Source organism: Mauremys reevesii, linkage group 15, assembly GCF_016161935.1.
Source record: "Mauremys reevesii isolate NIE-2019 linkage group 15, ASM1616193v1, whole genome shotgun sequence".
NCBI lineage: Eukaryota > Metazoa > Chordata > Testudines > Geoemydidae > Mauremys > Mauremys reevesii.
In genome coordinates this window covers 3,282,792-3,304,991 of record NC_052637.1, presented here as the reverse complement: position 1 = coordinate 3,304,991, position 22,200 = coordinate 3,282,792, and the positions used below count along the sequence as shown (strand labels likewise).

The window sequence follows — 22,200 nt, the reverse complement described above, 5'->3', positions numbered from 1 at the left end:
CGCTCTGTGCAAAGCCACACAGAGCGACCACCTCCCCACTTAACTATCTAGCAGCCTCCCTCCTTGTTCCCAGTGCAGAGTCACAAGCCCCAGTACTCACAGCCCCAGGCAGCTCTGGGCAGCTGTGATACTGGATCCAGCTCCGGCCTGTCCTCCTCAGGTGATTCCCCCCGGCACAGGGCTGCTCCTGGCTCCTGTCCTGGACTGTCCCCGATCGGGCCTGTCCTCCTCAGGGCTCCGGCAGGTTCTCTCTGCTTCCTTCTCCAGGGCCAGCCATGCTGCTTCTCCTCTCTCTCCCTCCAGCTCCAGCCCTGCCCCCTGGAGTTTCCCTCCTTTTTCTTACTCTCCCCCTCCCCCTTGGGAAAAAAGATTTAAAGGGGCCATGCTCTCTAGACCCCAAAGGGGTTACAGTTGCTTTTGCTGTCTACACACAGACCAATGAAAAATATTTCAATTGATAATAAATGGTAATTACAGATACACAAAGTAAGAACAAGGCTGATTGAGAACTTATTCGAGTTTGATTGAAGGACAGTGACTGTATCTTTTGATAGGTGATGTGACTATCTGTGTTTTCATGGTTATAAAGCTTCAACGTTTTGAATCTCGGTGTCTAGTGACATTAAATCATTGGGGTCTGACACACTATTGACGTATCCCCCTATAATTTCCCGCAACTGTGAAAACTGAAATTGAGAACAATTGGAAGGAAATGCTAAATCTTGAGTTTTGTGCAATAGTGAAAATGTAACTCAATAAATATTGAAAAAATGCTTAAAACTAGCTGCAGTACTATCTGTTAATTATGTGTATATATAAAGAATTCTGCCAAGCCTGATTAGTCTTCCTTAGACACACACACTCTGCTCCTTCAAGGGCACCAGGATAGGGGGATACCCCCCAGCCACAGGGCCCCTGCACATAGGCGGCAGGTTTGTACAATTTTTGGTCTTGGAAAAGTCACTTAACCTCTGTGTACCCTAGATCCCATCTGCCAAATGTGGCTAATGCTGACTCTGCCTCCTAAGCTGAATCCCTTCATAGCTATGTGGTGAGGGGGGAAACGGAGATACCAAGGTGAGTAGATTTGGGCTGAATTTCTCTACAGCCGGAGAGTTAGAGCCAGCTCTGAGCAGGGGGCAGGGGAGAGAGAGGGTCTCAGGCCATCTCTGAACAGAAGGGGGTCGGGCTTCAGCCCCACATCTTCTGCCCCCCCACCCCACCCTGCGTAGTTCCTGCTGGAGTCCAGGGCTTCTCCTACCCACCCTGCCCAGCCGCCTGCCCAGCTACCACGGTCCGGGGCTTCTTCTCCCCACCCCTGGCCAGTGCGGCTCCTGCCAAGGTTCAGTGCTTTTCCTTCCTCCCCGCCCAGCATGGCTCCTGCCAGGGTCTGGGGCTTCACCTTCCCCTAATGAGCCACTGCACCCATCCAGCGCCTGCGCCTAGGAGCCCTGCAGCCTGCTGGGGCGATTTCAAAGGGCCTGGGGCTCCCAGCCACCATCACTACCAGGCACTGGCAGCTGCCGCAACTGGAGGCCCCGGACATCAGTTGGTGCCTGCAGCCCCTAGTGTGAGCTCCCCGCACACCCGCTGTCCTCGGGCCCCAGCCCTCACCTGGGGGACAGGAGCTTGGTCTCCCTGCAGTCCCTGGTCTCGCTGCCTGGATTGACAAACGGAGAAAATGGGGGCAGGGCCTTGCTGGGAGTGTTTGTGTTACAGGGGCACCTGCCCCACTAGGGCCCAGGCTGAGCTCCCAGCACATTCCACAGGCCCCTGAGCCGCCATCAGAGGGACTTTCAGCCTCGGTCCCTGTGGTGGCGGGGGAGGCTTGGGTTACTGCCCTGGGGGAGCTGCTGGGGTGGGAGGAGATTTAGCTTCTCACAGACAATTTTAACAGTTCTAAAGCTTCAACTTTTTGAATCTCAGTGTCCAGTGTCATTAAATAGTTCTGGTCTGACCAAAATATTGTCTGATCCCCCCATAATTTCCCACAACCGTGAACATTTTAATTGGAATGAAATGCTTAAAACCCAGATTGTTGTGCAGCTGAGAAAGTTTAAATCAATAAATATAAAAATTGCTTTAAATAAAGATTATCAGTCAAAATTAGGTATTATAAACAAAATTCTGCCCAGCCTGACTATCACTCCTTAGACACCCAGCTCCTGCTCCTCCAGGTTCAGCCTTACAGGGCGATGCCCCAGTGACCCTCCCCACCAGCTCAGGGGCTGATTGCAGGCCGGGAGCCCTTTGGGGTTTTAATTACAGGCTGATTTCACTGAAAGTTACCTGTCACTGGTGTGATTGTACATTTTTACACTAAAGCCTCCAAGGGTAAAATTGGCTGGGTCCTTCCTGCTCAGCAAACAGCAGGAGTCATTTTCAGGCAAGGAAACACCCCCTTGCTGCTGCAGGCGGGGCATAGTGTGAATTCAGGAATTTGAAACAAAGCCTGTTACAAACTGCCCAGAGGAAGCCATGGCTGCAGAGAACCCCGTGGAAAGGCTTCAGGAGGAAGCGACATGTCCCGTCTGTCTGGAGTATTTCACAGAACCTGTCACTCTGGAGTGTGGGCACAATTTCTGCCGAGCCTGCATCGCCCAGTGCTGGGAGGGATCCGATACAGCCGCCTCCTGCCCTCAGTGCAGAGAAACTGTGCAGCAGAGAAACCTCAGGCCCAACAGGCAGCTGGCAAATGTCGTAGAAATCACCAAGCAGTTGAGTTTACAGGCAGTAAAGGGAGCAGGAGGGGACGGGGTGTGTGAGAGACACCAGGAGGCTCTGAAACTGTTCTGTGAAGAGGATCAAACCCCCATCTGTGTGATCTGCAGAGAGTCCCGGGCTCACCGCGCTCACACTGTGGTCCCCATCGAGGAGGCTGCCCAGGAGTACAAGGTAGGGAATTGCTGTGAAATTTAATGGGTTAACTTCTGGGGTTTAATGACAGGCTAATTTCACTGAGAGTTCCCTGTCACAGGTGTGACTCATCATTCAGCTCTGTAAAGTCTTCATTGTTGGGGGAGATGCTGTAACAAAATATATGATCTGACAATGTGGCAACAGAGGCAAAATATCAAATCTTGAAAGCAGGATCTGCACACACCCCACAGAAGGGCTACTCACTCCATACCCCCCCTCTCTCCTTTGCTCTCCCCCACCCTCACTCACGGTCACCGGCAGGAGGCTGGGATTCAGGTGGGGGTGGGGGCTCTGGGCTGGGGCCGAGGGGTTTGCAGTCTGGGAGGGGGCTCTGAGCTGAGCCTGGGGCAGGGGGTTGGGGTGCAGGAGGGGGCTCCAGGCTAGGGCAGAGGGTTGGGGTGCAGGTGGGGGCACAGGGTGCTGGCTCTGGGAGGAGGGTCAGGACTGGAGTAGGGGGTTGGGGTGCAGGAGGGGGTGAGGGAAGCTGGCTCCAGCTGGGCGACACTGATTTACCTCAGGTGGCTCCTGGTCAGTAGTGCAGCCGGGCTAACGCAGTCTCCCTGCCTGTCCCGACCCTGCACCACTCCTGGAAGGGGCCAATGTGCCCCTGTGGCCCCTGGAGGGGAGCATGCGGCTACACATGCTGCCTCTCTCTGCAGGAACCACTCCCGCAGCTCCCATTGGCCACAGTTCCAGTTGCCAGAGATTGCGATAGACTGGGAGAATCTCCAGGATCAACTAGTTAATCGCAATCGACTGGTAGGTGACCACTGGTCTAGCTAGACAAAAGGTGGGAAGGGAAACTGAGGCACAAAGCGGGGCAGCGAGTTGCACATAGTCACCGAGCATGTCAGTGACAGAACTTAGCATAGAACCCAAATCTCCCCAGACCCAGTCCAAGACCTGAACCACTTTGCCATGCTGCCATCTTAGCATCAGCCCCACCCAGTGATGAATTGTGTCCATTAGGAGGGAGAGACGCCTTGATAAAGGTCCCAGTCCCAGCAGGGAGAGGAGGTTTCCCACTGGGATTCTGAACTCCTGTGTTTCTCCACGAGGGGTTAAACTCAGATGCTGCCGCGGTCCTGCACTAGAGGAGATCACTGGGCTAAACACTGTGTGGGACCCTGAGCACCTTCAGTCCGCACACAAAAGGGCTCCAGACAGCTCAGGTCCATGCCAAGTACCACTGGGATTACACTGGATTGTAGCAAAACCAACCCCAGGCTGGAGCTGACCGGTGCCAGTCTGACCTGCTCTGTTGTGTACGTGGGCAAGGACCAGCCAGAGTGGTTCCCTTAGTCCCACCAGGCAGCCTTTTGAAATCTCCCAGAATGCACTGCTTCCGGGATCTTTACCAGGGAATGGGACCGTGGGGTACCTGCCCAGGGGGCATTGCCATGGAGAGGGGTTAGGACAGACCTGGGGCAAACCCCAACCTATTCTTTGTACAGATCTGCATCATGTCTAATTATGGAGGTCACTGAGGCATCCCCATAACACGGGACACCCTCACACCTGCCTGCATGGGCCCATCCTCACCAGTATCAGTCACCCTGTGTGGACCCCACCACCATTTTTTCAGCGTGCCACCTGCCTGCATCATTCTGCATGAAGGTGCCACCCCAGCCCTGCCCCCACCCTCAAGGGTGTCCTCCTGCAGCTTCAGTCTCCTCCTCTCCCTTTTGCACCAGACAAAGCCACGTCCAGTGCTGGGACCCTGCCGGACAGGGATAGTGCTCCACACAACTGGACTGTGCAGCTTCAAACCAGACGAATGGCCTCCCGACATCTCATGAGTTTTGCCCTGGTGCTTAGACCAGCTCTGCCCAACCAGTGCAGCCCCAGGGCGACAGGGCTGAAATCCCAGCCCATATTTAAACCCAGGTGGCTTCTGAGATTTGTATCACTTTGTTTGTTAAACCTTCAAAAAACAGGTTTATTGATTCACCCCCATGTGACTCCAGTGCCCTGTTATGCAGAGGCGGCTCTAGGAATTGTGCCGCCCAAAGCAGGGCGGCACGCCGCGGGGGGCGCTCTGCCGGTCACCGATCCCACGGCTCCGGTGGACCTCCCACAGACGTGCCTGCGGAGGGTCCGCTGGTCCCGCAGCTCCAGTGGACCTCCCGCAGGCAACCTTGCGGATGCTCCACTGAAGCCGCGGGACCAACGGACCCTCCGCAGGCACGTCTGCAGAAGGTCCACCGGAGCTGCGGGACCAGCGGAACCTCCGTAGGCATGTCTGCGGGAGGTCCACCAGAGCCACGGGAGGTCCACCGGAGCCGTCTGCCACCCTCCCGTGGCACGCCGCCCCAAGCGTGCGCTTGGCATGCTGGGGTCTGGAGCCAACCCTGCTGTTATGCTCTGTACCATTAATCAATTCACAAATACCAGTAAAGCTTGGGTATAATTGAGATCTCTTGCTAATTACTAAAAACACTGAACCAGAATTGGTAACGAGTCTGAATGTGACACGCTCCTAGTTTCCATTAATGAGGTTTCATCACCTTGGTGGTCCTGATGTCACAAAGCGATTAGAACCACAGTCATCTTGGGTTTCGGGTGGAAAAACACCCACTTCCAAACAGGAAAAACACCTCTCAACTATCCAGATGAAACCTCCCAAATCATTTCTGTTTCTTCAGGAAAGAATCCAGGCCCATTTGAAGACTCTGAGGGAAGAGAGAGAAAAGCTGCTGGGATTGAAAGCAACTGGAGAGAGGAATTGCTGGGAATATCTGGTAGGTGCCTGTTGTTATGAACCAGCTGTGGGACTGGCAGTGGGAGTTCTGACTGGAAGCAGACTCCTGTGTGGCCTACGTGAACACGGGCTTGTGTGTGTTTCTCCATGATCATGGATTGCTGGGTTAGATTCATGTGTAGACAAGCCCTAAGCTTTCATTGCAGTTGATGATTAGTCCTTGTGGCTTGCCTGAATTCACACAAATGTCCCCGTGAAGTGCTTGTCCACTGGGTCTAGACATTTTGTGCATTTTTAAAACATTTGTTTCTTTTAACTGCCCTGAGGTCTCTGTCAGTGTAGTGCTGAGTCCTGCCTCCTGCTGCTCTGGGTCTGAATTTCCACAGACCATAAATAACAGAAGATGCTGACCATGACTGACAGAGAAACTTCCCTTTCACAGGGACACAGGGGCCAAAAGGGAAGGTGTGAGAGAATCCCCTGCCTAGTACACACAGGGTAAAGTCAAATGTCAGAAATCTGAGGATTTTCAAAGAAAATCACCCTTCTGCACACTCAGCTCTCCATGAAAGGACCCTGGGCTCCATCCATGTCCCTGACCAGCCCTTGCCCTATTTTATACAGAAACAAACACAAACCGAGAGGCAGAAGATTGTGTCTGAATTTCAGCAATTGCAGCAGTTCCTGGAGGAACAAGAGCGACTCCTCCTGGCCCATCTGGAGAAGCTGGACAAGGAGATTGTGAGGATCCAGAATGAAAATGTCAGTAAACTCTCCGAGCAGATTTCCCGTCTGAGTGAGCTGATCAGTGAGCTGGAGGGGAAGTGTCAGAAGCCAGCGAGTCAATTCCTACAGGTGAGACTGATTGAGAAACATAGGTGGGTGCTCCAGGACAGCCAGCTCTCCCCCTCAGTGCTACACACCGTCAGCCCTGTCGATCAATTCCTCCCCCTTCTTCCAGCACCATCTGCCTGCTGCAATCAGCTGATCCACTGTGTGCAGGAGATGCTGGGAGGGAGGGGGAGGAGTGGGGAGGGAGTGTGCTCATGTTAGGATTCCCTCCCCACTTTGAACTCTGGGGACAGATGTGGGGACCCACATGAAAGACCCCCTAATCTTATATTCCATCAGCTTGGGTTAAAAACTTCCCCAAGGCACAAATTCCTTTCCTTGTCCTTGCTGCCACCACCAAGTGATTTAAACAAAAATTCGGAGATGGGTTACTTGGAATCCCTATTCCCCCAAAATATCCCCCCAACTCCTTCACCCCCTTTCCATACCAACCAATTGCCTTTAATGTAAGTACAGACCAGACCCTTATGTTTAGGACACTAAAATCAATCGGGTTCTTTAAAGAATAACTTTATTATAAAGAAAAAAGTACAAGAATCACACCTGCAAGATCATTGATAGAAGGTAACTTTACATTGTAATAAAAAGATTTCAAACACAGAGGACTCCCCTCTGGACTCAGCTTCACAGTTACAAAAGCAGGAATAAAACTGCCTCTTAGCATAGGGAAAATTCACATGCTAAAACAAAAAATAACGCATTTCTTTGCCTTAGTTAGAATTTTTGTAATCTTAGATGGATCATTTCAGGTAGCTTTTCAGGAGATGTTGTCCCTGCTTGGTCTGTCTCTCTATCAGGAGAGGGAACAAACAAACAGAGCCCAAACAAAACCTCCCCCAACCCACCAGATTTGAAAGTATCTTCTTTCCTTATCGGTCCTTCTGGTCAGGAGCCAACCAGGTTATCTGAGCTTCTTAACCCCTTAGAGGTAAAGCGATTCAGTACAGCTGCAAGTAGGTATTTTATGTTACTCTTTCCTTTATATTTATGGCAGCTCACAAGAGGAGGTGAGGAGGAGACAGTGTGGAGGTTGAGTGGGAGTGGGAAGAGTTGGATTGGGGTGTTGCATTGGGGAAAGGTTTGGAGTGGAGGTGGGGCATGGGGTTGAGCACCCCCAGGGACAATTGGAAACCGGCACTCATCATTAGAAACATGCCAGACCCCCACAGAGGGAGGAGCGAGCTGCTGAATCATAAGCACTGGAGTCCAGCAGTCGGAGAGCTCAGTGTAACTCGGCATGTGCATTGCTGACATCTGAGTGAGTATTATTCTTAGCAGAGTCACAGAGATATGAAAGATGGAAAAGCCCCATTAGCTCAGGGAATCAATGGCCCTGGGGCCAGGGCAGGGTCTCTCCCCCCATACTTCCTAAATCCCTTCCCTGGAATCCCCTGTGTGTGTGTGTCAGAGAGGATTGAAATTCTTTTGTCTCTCTCTCTCCTCTAGGATGTCAGAACCACCTTGAGCAGGTATGTGGCTCCCTCGCACTCCACAATGATGGGAAAGAGCTTGATGATGAGGGTAGCACCGCATCTCCCCGGGGCTCTACAGCAAAATGTATGGGGAGATCACATGTTGGATACAAATCTCTCTGATCAACTTCATCCTGGGGTGCTCACTCTTGTACAGAAGACTCTGGAATTCTCCAGTCAGTGGGAAAAGCGGACCTCAAGTATTTTGTAGAGATGTCACATCCCTGGGGGACTGGCTGCCTCAGGATTGTGGGGATGGAATATGGGCCTGTCACTGCTGGGTCCTGGTCACTATTCAGCCCAGGGCAGTAGTTTTCAAGAGCCTTTCCCCATCTGAGGGCTGTTTGGAGACCTGTGAGAAATGAGCTGGGGAAGGGGTAGTTGGTGTCTCAGTCTAGTTCCTAGAGGCAGATTTCTACAGCACTTCACCTGGGAACCTCCTGTCCCTGAGAGCATGGAGGCCAAGGAGCGAATTGGCCATGGAGACTCAATTCCCCTTTTGTCCCCAGAGCTGATCTGTCCAGACCAGAGTTGAAGAATATTAATGACCTTTGAAGGGAAGATTGCTTGGCCCTGGGCTGTGTCGCACCTGCTCTGAGGCTGGGAGAAGTCGAGGAATTCTAACTCCAGGCCCATGAGAGCAGCGACTCACTAGCCAGAACTTATAATAAGTCACACAGTAAAATATAATCACGTGAAATTGTTTCCCTCCAGGTGTGAGAAGGGGAAGTTCCAGCAGCCAGAGGAGATTTCTCCTGAACTGGAAGAGCGAGTCAGTGGTTTCTCCCAGAAAACGATTGTGCTAATGGAGATTCTGGGGAAGTTCAAAGGTACCTAGAAGGGATCTAGGAATGGAAATTGGGATAAGTCTCTGAGAAGAGAATGGTGCTGATCAATTGGTTCACACTCAGATGATGCTGTTAAATTAAGAAATGACTCAAAGACTTTAAGGCCAGAAGGGACCATCATGATCATCCAGTCTGACCAACTGCACACTGCAGGCCACAAAATCTCACCCACCCACTCCTGCAATTGACCCCTAACCTCTGTCCTCAAAACATGATTCTAAAACTTCAAGTGTAACTGGTTGAGCACTCAGTAGTGCGGCGCCTCCTGCTGGTCAGTCAGGGAATTAGCTTTCCCGCTGCAGAGTGCCCACTGCTGGCCAGTGTCTCTCCTGCCTCAGAGCCCCCCATGCCCCTCCTGGACTCCAGTGCCCCTTACCTTGGGGTTCTGCCCACAGCAGTACCCCCACACTCTGGGTCTCCTCTCCCAGGGGCATCCCAACCCTCTATACCCACCGTCCCTCAGTGGTTACTGCCAGTCATCTAGCCCCCTTTCTCTGGGGCAGCCTGCAGTCCGCAATGTCCACTCATCATTAGCAAAGTGGTTGGACCTACTGCCTTTCTAGCCCTAATACCATCCCTGGCCCTTAACAAGGCCTCAGCCTGGGGACTTGCCAGGCCAGAGCTCCCCAGCTCTGCCTGCCCCGCCCCAGCCCTGCTCTGTGTAAGGTACCTTGTGCTCCCAGGCAGCCCTGCAGTGAGACTCTTGCCTGCCTAGCTCCCAGCCCTATGATCAGGGCCAGTTGTGGCCTAAAGGGTGTGGCCCCAGCTGTGGCTGCCTCCCCAGTCAGCCGACCTCAGCTGCTTTTCACCTTTTACCTCCTTTTATCCCAGGAGCTGGGTAAATGCCACGCTACACAAGTTACAGAGAATCCACCATTGACTCTAGTTTAAATCTGCAACTGACCCGTGCCCCAGGCTGCAGAGGAAGGAAGGAAAAAAATCCGCAGGCTCTCTGTCAATCTGACTTGGGGGGAAATTCCTTGGGGGGAAATATGATGGTCAGTTGGATACTGAGCATTCTGGCAAGACCCAAAAGCCAGACACGTGGCAAAGAACTCTCTATAGCTCAGAGCCCTCCCTGTCTACTGCCCCATCTCTGGCCATGGGGCACATTTCTCAAGGGCGGATCCAGCCCATCACTGAGCTCTGGTACCGTTTGCAGCTAGTTTCGGCCAAATGGGCTGTGAGGAAGGAGAAAGCCCCTCCCCCACGGTCAGGGATCCCTCCAGCACAGGCACCTCTTGTGCTTCCTCCCCAGCAGTTGCAGGCACAAGGCGGGTTCCTGAGAGGGCTGGGAATGGGGTGGGGGTGGTGAGGGCGGGTGGAAGAGGGAGCAGGTGGACAAGGGACAGAGCGACATGGGCTGTGTAAAGCTGGGCCTCTGACACTCTGCACAATGGCCTAAACACACGGGGGCCATTGTCCTAGGGATGTAACTCTGGCTGGCTTCAGAACTTCCTCAGCCTGTGCCAAGGTCTGCACCGGCCCCTGCAGGCACTGAATAGTGGAGTCACAAATGGCCCCTCCCCTCTCCTTTTCCCGGTACAGGGGGAAATCGGACCATTTGAGCCAACCCTCCCCCACCTCAATTTCCACCTTGATAAAATAATTTTACTATTATTTCCATTTCTGCCTATGGAGGACGAGGTTCTGTCGTGCTGCTCTCTGTAGAGGTGCTGAGTAAACAGACCCAACAGCTCACAGTTAGAGCCAGAATTTCACAAACTCTGAACATCTGGTTAGTGTCAAAGGGACCCAAATGGGTAAAGCTACTTTTATGCCAAAGTCTTTGCAGGCTCTGGGTCTAGGTTACGACAAAAGGCAGTAAGTGAATGAGACAAACCAACTGGAGTCTGAAGGGTGGGAGGGGATGAGGAGGGAAAAGTAAATATCTTACAGATTGTGTGTCCTGGGATAGTTGTGGGACTGTAAGGCTGCTGGCTCCATTGCTGAGAGATGCCTGACTGAGAGGAGAAAATAGATTTCAGATCTTTTTATATTAAATATCTGAGTGTGTCTCTGAGCCTCTCTGCCTGTTTCTCTGTCATAATTATAAAACAGTTTCAGAGTGGGGATGCTCTTATGAATATGAAAGTCTGAAATCTCACCTCTCTTCTCCTTTCTCCCCCAAGACACTCTGCCGTCTGAACTGGAGAGAAAAAGGGGAGGATCATTTGGAGCACACAGACAGGGTGAGTTTGCAGGTGAAGATTGCCTTTAAATTATGAGAAAATTCCAGAGAAAACGTCTTCATGAGATTGTAGCTAAAGTTACCAACCAAACTGACAGCGACCATGACACACACAGCCCTAAAAATAACACATTAAACAGTAAGGAGATCCAGGGGCCCATGTCTCCCCCCACAACACACACACACTTTTAAAGGTGGGATGACCAGGACACTTTTCAGCATGGGCATAGATTGGGGGAAGAGGGCCACGTTGCCCCCCACACACACTGCAAGCCTTGGGCAGGCATGGAGCATTGCAGGCAGTATCTATGCGTAGGGCAGGGCAGCTGAGCATCTCCTCTCTGTGTAGTGCAGCCCCTGCCCGCAGCACCAATCTCGCCCTGGTGCTGGCCTCTCTCAATGGCCCCACCCCTGCTCCTCTTTCCCTGAGGCCCTGGCCAGGCCAGAAGCCAGAACCAGGCTGCCATCCAGGGACTGCACTGGGAAGCCCTGGATCCTCCACCTGCCCAGGGTGGTGCACCCCGGGGAATGGGGACATGGGCGGGGACTGCTGCCAAAGGCCCATGGACCAGTGTCCAGGGCAGGTGGAGTGTCAGGGGCTCTCCATAGCGAGCAAGTCTCCCAGCCTGCCCAGGGGGCAGGGCCTCAGTCAGGGCCATGGAGGGGGCGGGGACACAAAAAGAGTCCTGACACCAACCTTCATGCTGAGTTCATGCCCATTCTGATGAACAGAAACACTCTTAACTGAGTCACACGCGAACAGAGCTCCCTGCCACATCCCTCAGCTTCACCCCGGTGCAGAGGGTCCCCCATCGCTCTTCTCCAACATCCTGCCTTTCCTCTGGGCAGCACTGGGCTCTCCCATTGGAGCCGCTCCCTGCTTCCTGGATTGGGGAGATGCTCTTCCTGTGACACTGTCAGCTCCTCCTTTCTCTCTAGGCTGGAGATGGTGCTACCACACCCAGTGCCACCTCCTACTTTCTGGTTTTAAGTGGCTGTTAACCATTGCTGCACCTTCCTCTCTGTTCCCTGGCCTGGGACTGGAGGCTGCATTAGGGGAGGGAGCTTCCCTCTGGGGTATAAAGCTGGTACCTGCCACTTCTGCTCCTTCAATAAAAGCTTCTGACGCCTTCCTGGCTGTGTCTGTGCTGCTGGGAATGGGGCAACACCAGCAGCGGGATGTGGGAGCTGAAGCCTCTGTGATAAATGAGAAACTAATGAATTGGGACCTGTTATAAAGACTGAGGAGCTGCAGTGACATCTCTGCTCAGTCTCAGGGCTGGTCTACACCGGGGGGGTGGGGTCGATCTCAGATACGCAAATTCAGCTACGTGAATAGCGTAGCTGAAGTTGAAGTATCTTAGATCGATTTACCTCTCATCCTCATGGCATGGGATCGACGTCCGCGGCTCCCCCTGTCGACTCCGCTACTGCTGTTCATGCTGGTGGAGTTCCAGAGTCAACAGGAGCGCGTTTGAGGATCAATATATCGCGTCTCAATCAATTACTACCCACCGATACAGCGGGTAGTCTAGACGTACTCTCAGGTGTCCAGGACAGGGGCAGTTCCCTGGGATCTGGGACTGTCCCACCCTGAATGGGGCTGCTGGGGAGCGTGAGAATTGGCCCCAGACTCCCCCAGGGCTGAACTCTGCCCCTAACGCTCTGATTCTCTCTCCAGTGAATGTGACTCTGGATCCAGACACGGCTCATCCCAACCTCGTCCTGTCTGAGGATCTGAAAAGTGTGAGATGGGGAGACACGCAGCAGCAACTGCCCAACAACCCTGAAAGATTTGACCATTGGCCCTGTGTGCTGGGCTGTGAGGGATTCACCTCGGGGAGACATTGCTGGGAGGTGGAGGTGGGGGATGGGCGACACTGGGCTGTGGGGGTGGCCAGAGAGTCTGTGGGGAGGAAGGGACGGATCAACCTTAGCCCTGAGGGGGGGATCTGGGCTGTGGAGCAGTGGGGGGATCAGTTCCAGGCTCTCACCTTCCCTGTGACCCCCCTGCCCCTGAGCCGGTTCCCCAGCAGGATCCGGGTTTGTCTGGACTGTGACCGGAGGCAGGTGACATTTATTGATGCTGGTGACGAGGCCCCGATCTTCACTTTCCCGCCGGGCTCCGTCCCTGGGGGGAGAATCCGACCCTGGTTCTTTGTGGGGCCAGGATCCCGGCTCAGCCTGTGTCCCTGAAACATGCACCAGAGGCAGGAACCGGAAATCAGCCTCTCTAGCCTCATGGACCCCAGTCTCTATGACCTTGGAGGACTCCCATCTACCCAGCCTCTGGTGCCTCATCTCTCTGGCCGCTGGAAGCACCTCCCCCGCCCTCTCTGCAGCCCCAGGGATGGGAGGGGGAAGAACCCCTGAAGCTGCAGGAGGGGCCCTGAGGGGCAGAGGTGGGGGCTGGGCAGGGGGTGGCACTAACAGCCGGGCAGGAGGCAGGCGGAGGTGGGGGTGGCAGGGACACAGCATGAATCAATCAGGGTTTGGAGGGTTGGGGAGAAGCAGCAGCAGCCAGGAGCGTTTTGTACAGATCTGTGTCCTTAGATCTCACTGGGGGCTCCCAGCCGGGGATCAGCACGAGGGGAAGGGATAAGATCAGGGAAAGAAGAGAACAGCCGAGGGGGATGATCTGTGACGGGGGAGAGACACAGGGAAATAAACAAGGATGGAAAGTGAGGCTAGAACAATGAATAGAAAAGGACAGTATGGAAGGAAAGGGAACGTGAGTGGGACGGGGAGATTTGTTACACATTACTGAAAGTGAGACTGTAACTCATTAATTCCCTGTATTAATTCCACGACAACTGTCCTGTTGTTGTGCCATTAAAAAAACCTGTTCTCAGTGGTTGGGGAATCTCCTTTCCATGCTGTGGTTATTAAGGCTCCTTCTCGGCTCCATTTACTTACCACCTTTAGTTACTGACTGTAAATAAAACTTTACAAACGATTCTTTGTGTTTGTTCCACTTTACTGTCCCAGCTGCAGGTGCTGGTGGCAGAGTCCTGGGATTTGCTTCCTGACTTGGTTGTGCCCCCCCCGCAACCCCCACAGGGAATATTGTGCCCCTAAGATGAGTTTGGGGTTTCATGCTCCAGCCGGGTCTCTGTCTCTGTCCTTAATTTGTAGGCAACTAGAAAATCAAAGTCTGCAAAGCTGTTAGGGGCCTAAACTGCCTAGACAATGGATGGGCATCACAGGCACCTTACAGTGAGATTCACAAAAGCCAGATCACTAGGCAGGGAGCCATCTCAGCTAGGCAATGGGAGAGTTGACAAGCGGGGGAGGGGTGTCCTAAGCCACACCCCTCTCACAGACAGGTGCCTAAATCAGAGCTGCAGAGGGACGTCTGCGTCTGCTTAGCAACCCAGAGACGGGAACCCAGCATCTGACTTCAGGTGGCTCAGGCGCCTAAGGCGTTTCTTGCTGGAATGAGGTCAGCACCTGCCTCGCTCCACAGGAAAGGGTGAGAGGAGAGAAGCAGGAGGTGGTTTTGGTGCTATCACCTGCCTTATAACAGCCCCATGGTGAGAGCACTCGGCTGGCACCTGTGAGACCCACGTTCAGTTCTCCCATCAAGCTCTGAGCAGCAGCTCACGAACGTGAGTACCAACCTCCGGGCAAACAGCTATAAACCAGGGCACAGACTCCCACTGGTCGTGTGTCCTGTATTTAGACCTCACCTCCCAGGTATGAAGTGAGAACACTCAAGCACTAGAACAGCCTGAACATGGAGTCACAGACAGTCCCCTTGGGTTCTCCCGTCTGTCTCGCTGCTTTTCTGCCTCCTTCCCTGCTGCATCTCCCTGCTCCCCCTGGCCGGGGCGGCCCCCCGTGGTACCGCAGGCCCCGTGCCGCTCTCAGAAGCGGCTGGCACAGCACTAGGTCCCTGGGGCCCCCCCGGGGCGGGGGGGGGTAAAAGGGCTCCATGTGTTGTTCCAGGCACCACCCCCAGCAGCTCCCATAGGCTGGGAACAGGAACTGTGGCCAATGGGAGCTTCGAGGGAGGTACCTGGAGGCATGACAAGGGCAGCACGCAGAGTCCTGTGGCCCCCCCCCCACCCCCAGGGGCCACACAGGGACATGGTGAGTGGTGCGGCGTGGAGCCAGGGCAGACACGCAGGGAGCGCGCCGCTGCAGGTAAGCAGCGCCAGGTCAGAGCCCAAACCCCTCCTGCACCATGCCCCCCAACTCTCTGCCCTGAGGCCCCTGCCTGCACCTTGCACCCCGCCTGCACCTTGCACCCCTCCCGCACCCCAACCCCCTGTCCTGAGCCCCCTGCCTGAACCTTGCACCCCTCCCGCACCCCAACTCCCTGTCCTGAGCCCCCTCCCTGAAACTCGCACCCCTCCTGCACTCCAATTTCATGTCCTGAGACTCCTCCTGCACCCCAACTCCCTGTCCTGAGGCCCCTGCCTGAACCTTGCCCCCCTCCTGCACCTAACTCCCTGTCCTGAGCCCCTTCCTGCACACCGCAGCCCCTCACACACACCAACCTTTATGATGTTCGCCTTTAAAAAAATAAATAAAATTCCCGGGTGCACACTGAATGAAACAAAGGCGCACGCCTGTGAGTGTGATCCTGCAGCGCCAGGAGACACAGACAGGAGGGAGCGGAAGCAGCAGGCTCTTTTTTTTTTTTTAGCATTTTTAATCTGTACTTTAATGGCAGCTCGTCTGTCAGGGAGATTGCCCTTTCTTGGGGCTGTGAGGAAGATGGCCCTCATAAATAAAACAATCCAAATCAACACATACATTTTCAACAACAGCTAAGAGAACAGAGTGAAACTCCTGTTAAATACACCCTGTACCTTCTGTAGAAATATTATCTGTTTAGAAGTGCCTATGTGGTTCTACTGCCTTACAAGGACTTTTGGTTAAGATTTGGTGAAGAAGCGCTGTCATATGTGACATTTCCTCTATGGAGAACTACATCATATCCTTGTAGGGGGATGGATTTGATTGCCTAGGAAATGCTTCTATTTCAAATGACTATGATCCTATTTCTTTTCACTTTTTCAGGTTTGCTCCAGTGTTGTAAACCTCCATCTTTAGCTCCCTAACAATAACATGTGTTTGTTCTCTACTATGTATTGAGTAACATTGCATTCTGTAACAGGGCTAGAAGAAATTCTAATGATTATACTGCTCTATGTCACAGTTGTACTGATTACACTCCCTTTTCTCTTTAGCTCACAACAGATTATATGGGCATGAGTCTCTAGTCACTTACATGGAATTTATGCCAGTGTAAATCCGTTGATTTCAGTGGAACTTCGCCTGTTTTACACTAGTGTAAGTGAGAGGAGAACCAGCCCCTTCTTTGGGATACTGAGGAGGGAGGGAACTCTAGAAAAGGAATTGATATTTCAGACAAGATTTTTAAATGCACTTTCATTCTATTCATTGGAATAGGAAACATCACTTTGTAGCCTATAAAAAAAAGAATTGAGAGAGGCTCTTCCAAAGAGCCACTAAAAGTAAGTCAGCTCATCATGCTTAGTCTTGCTGCTCTGATAACTGGAGAGGCTCAGAGGTTTGTTCTCATGAGGAAGGCTTTTGAACACCCGCAAGTGCAAGAACTCCTCATTGCCAACATGGACCTTGATGAAGTAGTTTATTCCAGCAACCACCTGAGTTTTAAACTCCACAGCAGTGAAGACCTCACATTTCTTCCCTTCTTTTTCTTCCACCTGAAGTTTCACCTCATTGGCAACCTGCTGTGCTTCCGGGGTGGCCGGCTGGGCGCCCATCAGCCCCCTGCACCTCCTCATCGCGGCGGCGGAACCCGCAGCCCACCGCAAGCCAAAGAGCAGCTGCCGGCTGAGCAGTTTCCAAGCCACAGGGGGCTGCTCTGCCTTTGCTGCTGGCTCCAGCAGGGCTCCCAGAGCAAGCTCACTCCCCACCCCACTCAGCCCAGCCCCTGCCTGACCAGTAGGGCCTAAAAAATAGGAGGGCCTAAGGCTAAAGCCACATTAGCCTAATGGGTAATCGGGCCCAGCCTGGAGCAGGAGACAGTGTCTGCCCAGCCCAGGAAGAGCCATTAATAGAACCCATTGTACCCGAAGACAAAGGGAGCAGGAAGTGGCAGCACTGGAGGAAGAGACTCTCCCTAATCCAGGAACAGGAAAGAGCCCCCCTAAGCCCAGCACAAAGGGATGTGGCAGCCCTGAGGGGGAGACCGCTCCATGCATGTCTCTGAATTTAATATTTCAGACATGAAGAAATAGTCACCAGAACTCAGCTGATCAGAGTTAAGGGTGTTTGAATGCTGGGCAGTGAGAAGATTTCTCTTTGTGTGTGTGTGTATATATCTCCCGGACCTGGTTAGGTGCCACCGGACTGCAGTAAGGGTAACCCAAGCAACTGGGCCCCAGGATCCCCAGATAATTCAAGCCTCTGGGACTGGATCAGAGCCCATCCACTGCTCCAGTCTTGGGGTCCCTAGGCACATTCTTGGGGGGCTCTCTAGCCCCCTATCTGAGGCGTGAAACCCGCTGCCTAACCCATAGTGCAGAGCTGATCCTCCAGACTCCCACATGCCTGAATGCACCATCTCCCAGAACTCCAGGCTAAGGTGAGAGCCTGCTGGTTTCAGCTGAATTCTCTCTGGGGGCACATTGTGACCATTTAACACATGGAGAGACTCTCTGCACACATCCAACATTATTGCTCTTTCACTTAATCTCTTAACCAGATAAAGCACAGGAGAGTTCAGATCCCGTAGCACAAAATGACCAACCTAACTGCAGTGCCCCCCACTAGCTCCCCCTTCTCTTGGGAGTCCTGGGGGCCATCTGGGCTCAGGAAAAGCAGGCAGGGCCCCCTCACCTCATAAACCTGCTGCATGCTGGGGGATTTGCTCTCTCCTTTTGAGTTGGAGACAAAGAGCAGGATCCAGGAAGGGACTCAGGTATTACAAGGCTGTATGTCACCGCGTCTAAATTGCAGCTGCCTAGAAAGTCACTGGAATGGTGCCACAAGTACTCCTGTTCTTTTTGCGGATACAGACTAACACGGCTGCTACTCTGAAACCTGGAATGACACTGTGAGCCACAAAGCCTGAGCTATGGGGAGATGTAAATGTCTTAGAATGGGTGACACAAAAGCCAGCGTGCTAGGCAGGGAGCTGCCTAAGCCAGCCAATGGGAGATGCTGACCAGAGGGATGTTGTATAGGGAGTCCAGGCCCCTCACTCAGCTTTGTGGATTGCAGGGTTGTTCCTGTGACTGGCTAGAGCCCAACGTCCTTTGATAAATTTTGTTCCTGAGGTAAATCTGCCAAAATACAGAAAATTCAGAAGCAGCTTTCTCTTCTTAGGATCAAATTTGGAGCTGTTTGGGGGGTTTGAAGAAAGAGGGAGATGAGAATATGGTGTTTAACTAGAGTGGAGCGAAGAAAAATCCAGCACCTGCTGGTAGGTGCCATTGTTACTCACTAATAAATCTGCACAGGGACGTTATCAATGCTCAGATCTTTGTGAGTAACAGCGAGTAACATGCTCCTCCCTTTGAGAGGCTATTGATTGTTTCTTCTGTGCAAAGCAGTTTCTGTTCTGGCTTAATGGAAACTGAACAGGAGGAAGGAGAATGAAGGACATTATATTACTTACTGAATAATGCAAGTCATTTTCTTAAAAACATGATGTGACCAGGGTCACAAGGGAGCAACTGAGGTTACTCAATTCTGGCAAACTGTAAAAATGGGGGAGCCACTCCCCAAAGCTGGTGGATTTTCCAATATTTAGATTTATCAAGCCAGCATGAAACCGCCTCTATGGTACCTCACTGGTTACCCAGAAGCCAACAACAAAGTTAAAGAAACCCAGCCTTAGGCCTCCACCCAGACACCCAAGGCAAATATGATGATCATTACTGAAAATCTTATTCATCATATAAGAAAGTTCTACCAATCCTGAAAGATCAGACACTTTGCCTCCCAAGTTAATGAATATTTCAGATCTTATCCAAATTCATGCTTACAGCCAATTCTTATTAACTAAACTAATGTTTATTAAAGAAGAAAATAGGTTAAAAGAGAGATCAGCACACAGACAGATGAGTACAGTTCTGAGATCAGACTCATAGTAGAGATGTTGAGCTTTGCAGTTGGAAAGAGTTCTTACAGAATTAGGGCTTGTCTACACCACGCAGCTTCTAGTGCCAGGGCTGTGTCAACACACAGTCGTGTTGCTAAAACTCAGTGTGTGTAAATGCTTTTTTTCAGTATTTTGTGGGCACTTTTGCTGAAAAAAAATGCTTCCACGCCTGCAAGCAGTGTTTGCTTTTTCAGCGGGAGCGGCATTCACGCTGCCACTTGCTGCGGCAAAACTTTTGTATTTCGGGGGATGGGGATGGGGGGGCTTTTTTAAGCACCTGTGAAAAACAAAAGTTTTGTCGACAACTTGATAATATAGACAAACCCTTAGTCCATAGGTTACAGTCCAATGTCCATATTCAGGGTGATCCAGGTGGGATTGGAGATCTCAATCTTATGATTTAAAGCTTTCCCTGATAAAGCACCAAGCAGATCTGAGATTAAAAGGATCAGGTCCCAAGGGTCTCTATATAATCCCAGGCTTCTCTTTACAGTTCAGTCTTTAGGCGAACTTATTTCCTAAGCATCATTGGTAACTAACTACACTGACTAACATAAGGCAACTGCCCATTTACTAGCATTCACAGGTGACTTGCAGAAATTTAGGAACCTTGGGTAATTTTACCATAGAAATGTGGTGCTGAGTGAGCAGCCAGGCAGAGGTTTTCTGGATTTCAGTGGCACCTAATTCTGGGAGTCAGGGGTCTAAACCTGGGCTTTAGGCACCTAAGTCCAATTGCAGATTTGGGTTTTCCCCGCTCCATGCCTCAGTTTCCCATTTGTGAAATGGGGATAACGTCACTTACCTTCACTGTAAAATGCTTGAGCGCTACAGATGCAAAGTGCTATGTAAGCGCTAGGGGACAATGCTGATGATGAAATGACCCATGAGTCTCCCTATGTCCGTGACCTGTCATCACAGGGAAAGAGAAACTTATGGGCAGGAAATTGTTTCTCATTTTGACTCTCTGGGCTGGTGTATCCAGGACCAAGAGCAATTCCTGCTGGCTCAGCTGGAGGAACCAGACAGGGAGATTGGGAAGCAACTAGGTGAAAATGCCACCAACTTTTCCAAGCCAATATCTCATCTCAACAAGCTGATCAGTGAGCTGGAGGGGCAGGGCCAGCAGCCAGCAAGTGAATTTCTGCAGGTGAGACTGTTCCAGTCACCCAGACCCCTGCACAGAGACAGGACAGCTCCTGAATCCTGGGCAGTGGCGTCCAGCACTCAGAGATCACAGTGTAACTCGGCGAGTGCACGGCAGAGATGGGAATTATAACTGTTCTTTGCAGAGTTACAGACGTGCAGATGTTAGAGATGAAAAGCCCCATTCGCTCAGACAATCCATGGCTTTGGGGCCAGGGCAGGGTCTCTATTTTTGGTGTTTGTAAAATCCCTTCTGATCCCCATTGACGCCTGGCGGTTACCGTTTCATTGCTTTGCTTGTTTTCCCTAATTCTTTCCCTGCAGCCTTTACTGTCCCTGAATAGTCTTGTTTCTTAGGCTGCCTCCCCATTTTCATTCCCAGGACAGGCTGGTTTATCCTCAGACCTCGGGACAACCCCCTAGGGAGCCACTGCCTGATTCTCAGTCCTGCTCTCAGCTCAGCGTTGTCAGGGCAGTCACAGGCTGGTGCTGGCCTTGAATTCAGTGGGCTGGACCCAGCCAGCCATTTTTATGCAGAACTCTCCAGTGTGCTGAGAGCTGCATTGATAACACCTGTATCCAGGTGCTCTGCTGGGCTGGTGCCTTTCACAGATTGGATTCTGCAGCTGCCAGCACGTGGTTTGCTGAAATCTCATCCCCTGGTGCTGCTGCAAACTCTGATCCCTTCCCTCATTCTGTAAAGAGGGTCTAAACTTACCATGCACAGGGCAATCACCCTAGATCCTAGAGTGTGACAGCCCCACCCACAGGCAGCGACTCCCTCCCTGGGTGCTCTGGGGCTGGAGCCCCCACAGGGAAAAACTGGTGGATGCTGAGCACCCACCGGCAGCCCCCTATCAGCACCTCCCCATCCTCCCAGCACCTCCTGCCCACAGACGGGTCCGATTAGTGCTTCCCCCTCCCCTTCCCGTGCCTCCCACCTGCCTCAACCAGCTGTTTTGTGGCATGCAGGAAGGAGGCTGAGGGGAGAAGGGAGGAGCGAGGACACAGCACACTCAGGGGAGGGGGCAGAAATGGGCTGGACTGTAGCCCTGATGGAAGGGGTGGAGTGGGGGTGGGGCCAGGGGCAGAGATGGAAGTCGAGCACCCCCTCCCCCCCCCCGCATAATGGAAGGCTCCCCCCCGTGTGAGGTATTAGACTGAGAGCTCTTTTCTGTCCTTTCCCCCTTTAGGACATCAGAGGCACCTCAAACAGGCATGTGGCTCCTTCTCATCCCCCCTCACACTCCTTGAGCCTGGGCAGGGGCTGGACACCAGGTGAAGCCACGTCTCCCCAGGGCACCTCAGCACAGTGTGCGGCGCAGGGGTCCCATTTCTGCTACTTTCACTTTGTTCAAATTAACCTTGAGGTTCTCAGCCCATGAACAAAACAGTGAATTTACCCATCCCGTGGGAAAGATTATGAGAACATAAGAATGGCCACACTAGGTCAGACCAAAGGTCCATGTAGCCCAGTGTCCTGTCTTCTGACAATGGCCAGTGCCAGGTGCCCCAGAGGCAATGAACAGAAAAGGCAACGATCCAATGAACAGAACAGGTAATGGTCAATTATGAACTTGTTCCATCCTGGGGGGTCTGGCTGCCTGTAGACACTGGGGATGTAACATGGGCCTTTCACTGCCAGCTCTCTGCTTACCATAGGTGCAGACTTTTATTTTTCCCTCAGAGTGCTCCACTCCTGCTCAGCCCCGAGCCCCGCCCTCTCTCCACCGCTTCCTACCCCTGAACCAACACTTCCCCAGAAGCACCCTCCCACCTGCGGCTTGCTGCTCTCTGCCCTTATCCAAGTGCTTTCCCCAGCTGCCAAACAGCTGATCAACGGCCCCATCGAAGAGCTGTAGAAGGTGGGTTCTGAGCACTTGCTATTTTTTTCTGTGGGGGTTTGAGCTCCAGAGCACCCCTGGAGTTGGTTCCTCTTGTGCTTAGAATAACAGGATTGAGCAGAG

General features: G+C 52.4%; 1 protein-coding gene across 1 annotated transcript; it reads left to right on the top strand.

The window, feature by feature from the left end:
• The first annotated feature begins 2,478 nt into the window (after positions 1–2,478).
• Positions 2,479–13,324, top strand: LOC120383926 (zinc finger protein RFP-like). Its single transcript, XM_039502254.1, has 7 exons — positions 2,479–2,895; positions 5,565–5,660; positions 6,245–6,475; positions 7,919–7,941; positions 8,659–8,774; positions 10,925–10,984; positions 12,665–13,324. The coding sequence occupies exons 1-7, from the start codon at positions 2,479–2,481 to the stop codon at positions 13,177–13,179; spliced, it is 1,458 nt and encodes a 485-aa protein (XP_039358188.1). The 3' UTR covers positions 13,180–13,324.
• Positions 13,325–22,200: the final 8,876 nt, after the last annotated feature.